Raw genomic sequence first — 2,891 nt, 5'->3', positions numbered from 1 at the left:
CCCCGCGTGTGGATCAATCGAAAACGTTTAAACCCTTTTCTTTTATAGCGCGTACATTAAATTTTTATTTATTTATTTATTTAATAATTTTCCAAACTCAGATAGTACACAATTTTTGAGTTTTCTTTATCTTTCATCATAACATGTCATGTTCCCTCTACTTATCCACTTCCAATCTTTATCACAAACTGCTTATGACAAAACACTGCATTTCAAAACATTATGAATATATGCTTTATTTAATTTTTTTCACTTTCATATTGTTTTTATTTTATGTTATTATTAACTTATTCTTTCTATATACAGACCTTCAATATTCAAATATTAATTACCACTAGAATTTATTCTCTAATAATTCAAATCTAAAAAAAAAAAATCTTCATTTTCATACTTGGAGTAACAACTCTTCATATTACGATAAAAACACTATTAACTACTCATAATTAATATAATGGGTCAAACCATACCACCTTATCATACACAAAAGGGATTATGTCTAGACCAAAAAAATACATTATGAGCAGACAACTTTACAATTAATTGATGACAAGTAGATGAATTATGTTTTCATCTAAAAAATTTCGAAACCTCTAAATAAACCATTTTCATCATTAACTACCAACAAATAGGGCTTGGCCTAACAAAAATTGACCAACCCAAACCCGATCCGGTTGAGTCCGGATTTGGATATAATAAAATTATCCAAACCCTGACCCTCTTAGAAATTCCATAAGAAGGAGTCCTGAATTATCATCCCATCCACGTTTTCTTCTCCGTAATCGAAACTTGGAAGCTCCGGCATGAAGAAATCGCGGCTGAAATCGTCGAAACTTGGAAAATCAGAGAACTCGGGGACGAAACTGCTCGACCCAAACTCCGAAAACGGGTCGGGAAATGACCCGGTTTGGAATATGGCGTCGTTCTGAACCGACACGTCGGAGAGAGGAGGAGACGACGACTCCAACCTCAACGACGCCGTTTCCTCGTCCGAAGCTAAAGACTCCATTGGTTGCTGACCCGAACAATCTGTCTGGGGCTCCGAATTGGCGAAACGGGCCGCAGCGATCTGAATCTGAGAGGGGGTCATGGTCCTCCCGCCGGCAATGTTGGGGGGGTCACTCGGGAAGTTAAATTTGGCGCCGCTGCCACGTAAACAGAACATGGCCGCATCGAACGCGCGCGCCGCCTTCTCGGCGCTGTCGTAGGAACCCAACCAAATCCTTTGACGGCTGTTGGGCAGCCTAATTTCCGAAACGTATTTTCCCCACTTCCTCTTCCGTACTCCTCTGTACGATGTACTGCTTCGCTCCTCCGCAGACTTTTCCACGCCACCAGGCTTCACCATTTTCCTACACCCACTCTTTTTATAGCTAAACAAAAATGTTTTACTCTGATGATTTTTGTTGCTCCTTCTATTGTTGTTGCGATTTTAGAATTGGAAGCTATGTCTTTGGTTTGTGTTGAGAATCTATGTCGTTTGCGTTTTCCGAGGGAGAGTTTGTTGCGGCTCTTTATATATGTGGTGAAGCGAGTGAATATGTTTGACTCACAGTGATGTAAGACTTCAAACGCGCGGAGAGTGCATGATCTTGTAGACGTGGACAAGTGTGACGATAGCAGTGATGATTTGTTTCTACGCGTAGAGATGACCGTCCCTGTATAGTAAACAAACGTGGGCCACCACCACGTGTGTTTTTGTTCCACGTGAATTTAGAACCATAGTGTTTCTGTGTTATGTTATGTTAAAAATATATAATAGTGCCCACCATAACATAATCTCACTTTTCACTTCATTAGCTTTAATAAACTACGCACTTGCACCTAGATTACCAGCAGCATGCTGAATTTAATAATACTGTGTTTTGGATTGGGATGTTGAAGTTGCACCTCCGAATGATTCTACGAGTGAAACTTCCATTTGCTTTGCATTTTTAACAAGTCAAAGTTAACAGTGAATCCATTCAAAATAATAATAATATTTGACTATGTGGAAAAAAAACACCCGCACCTATTAAAAATTATTTTACTTATTATTATCTCCTAACAATAACAATACGGATTAAGAAATTAATATATAATATAATAAAGATGGAATAGTAACATATTAATAATATGGTACACAAATATTGTTGTTATTTCTTAATGAAGAATCGACAAGTCAACCATTTGATAAAGTAATAACACACTTAAGGTCTCATAGGTTTTAGACTAGGAGATGCAACAAATGTTGCAAGATATAATTATGGAGATCAAGGAAACTTCAAGTGGATTAGATGTTGTATCAAAATGACTTATTTTAAAAGATAATATGAAGATCTTAATTTTTTTTTTTCTTTTCAGTTAGTTTCAGAATATCTCTACAATACCTTCATAATGGAGTCTATATTTATAGACTACAATATAATTAGATTAATCCTCATCTTATTTTTTATGTAATTGATTTTTTATTTCGAAATAATAGATTTATATATATTCTTTAATTCAAATTTAATATTTATGAAATTTTTAATAAGTGGGTTTTAATTTTAAGTTTTAACTAAATTTTAAAAAATTATTTATAAAATAACATTTGTATTTTTTTATATATTATATAAAGAAAGAATTTATGTTAGATTTCCAACATAATTCAAAGATAAGAAGTAATATTTATAATACTAAAATATTTATATATATGCATATAAATTTTATTAATTATACTTAGATTCATTTAATTTGTTATATATATTTACACCTTAATAAGATATGCGACATATAATATATCGAGTAAAATAGTTTTGGCAATATATAATTATTTTGTTTTTAATTAGTTTGTCATCCCTGACACGAGGCTTTTAATCAAACAAGGATAACTACCTTCAAAGCGGACATTTTGAGAGTGGTCGCTGTTAACC

At 33.8% G+C, this 2,891-nt stretch overlaps 1 protein-coding gene across 1 annotated transcript; it reads right to left on the bottom strand.

Moving 5' to 3' along the window:
• Window positions 1-490: 490 nt before the first annotated feature.
• LOC137821989 (Integrase-type DNA-binding superfamily protein) lies at window positions 491-1,753 on the bottom strand. The gene has a single exon (XM_068626829.1). The coding sequence runs from the start codon at window positions 1,343-1,345 to the stop codon at window positions 719-721; it is 627 nt and encodes a 208-aa protein (XP_068482930.1). The 5' UTR covers window positions 1,346-1,753; the 3' UTR covers window positions 491-718.
• Window positions 1,754-2,891: the final 1,138 nt, after the last annotated feature.

This window comes from Phaseolus vulgaris, chromosome 9 (genome assembly GCF_051622355.1).
Source record: "Phaseolus vulgaris cultivar YP4 chromosome 9, ASM5162235v1, whole genome shotgun sequence".
Classification (NCBI taxonomy): domain Eukaryota; kingdom Viridiplantae; phylum Streptophyta; class Magnoliopsida; order Fabales; family Fabaceae; genus Phaseolus; species Phaseolus vulgaris.
Note: the sequence above shows the minus strand (reverse complement) of the source record. Positions and strands in the feature narration are given on the sequence as shown.

Excerpts from the sequence above, each read along its gene's own strand:
- LOC137821989 (XM_068626829.1), bottom strand. The coding sequence starts at position 1,345 with ATGGTGAAGCCTGGTGGCGTGGAAAAGTCTGCGGAGGAGCGAAGCAGT.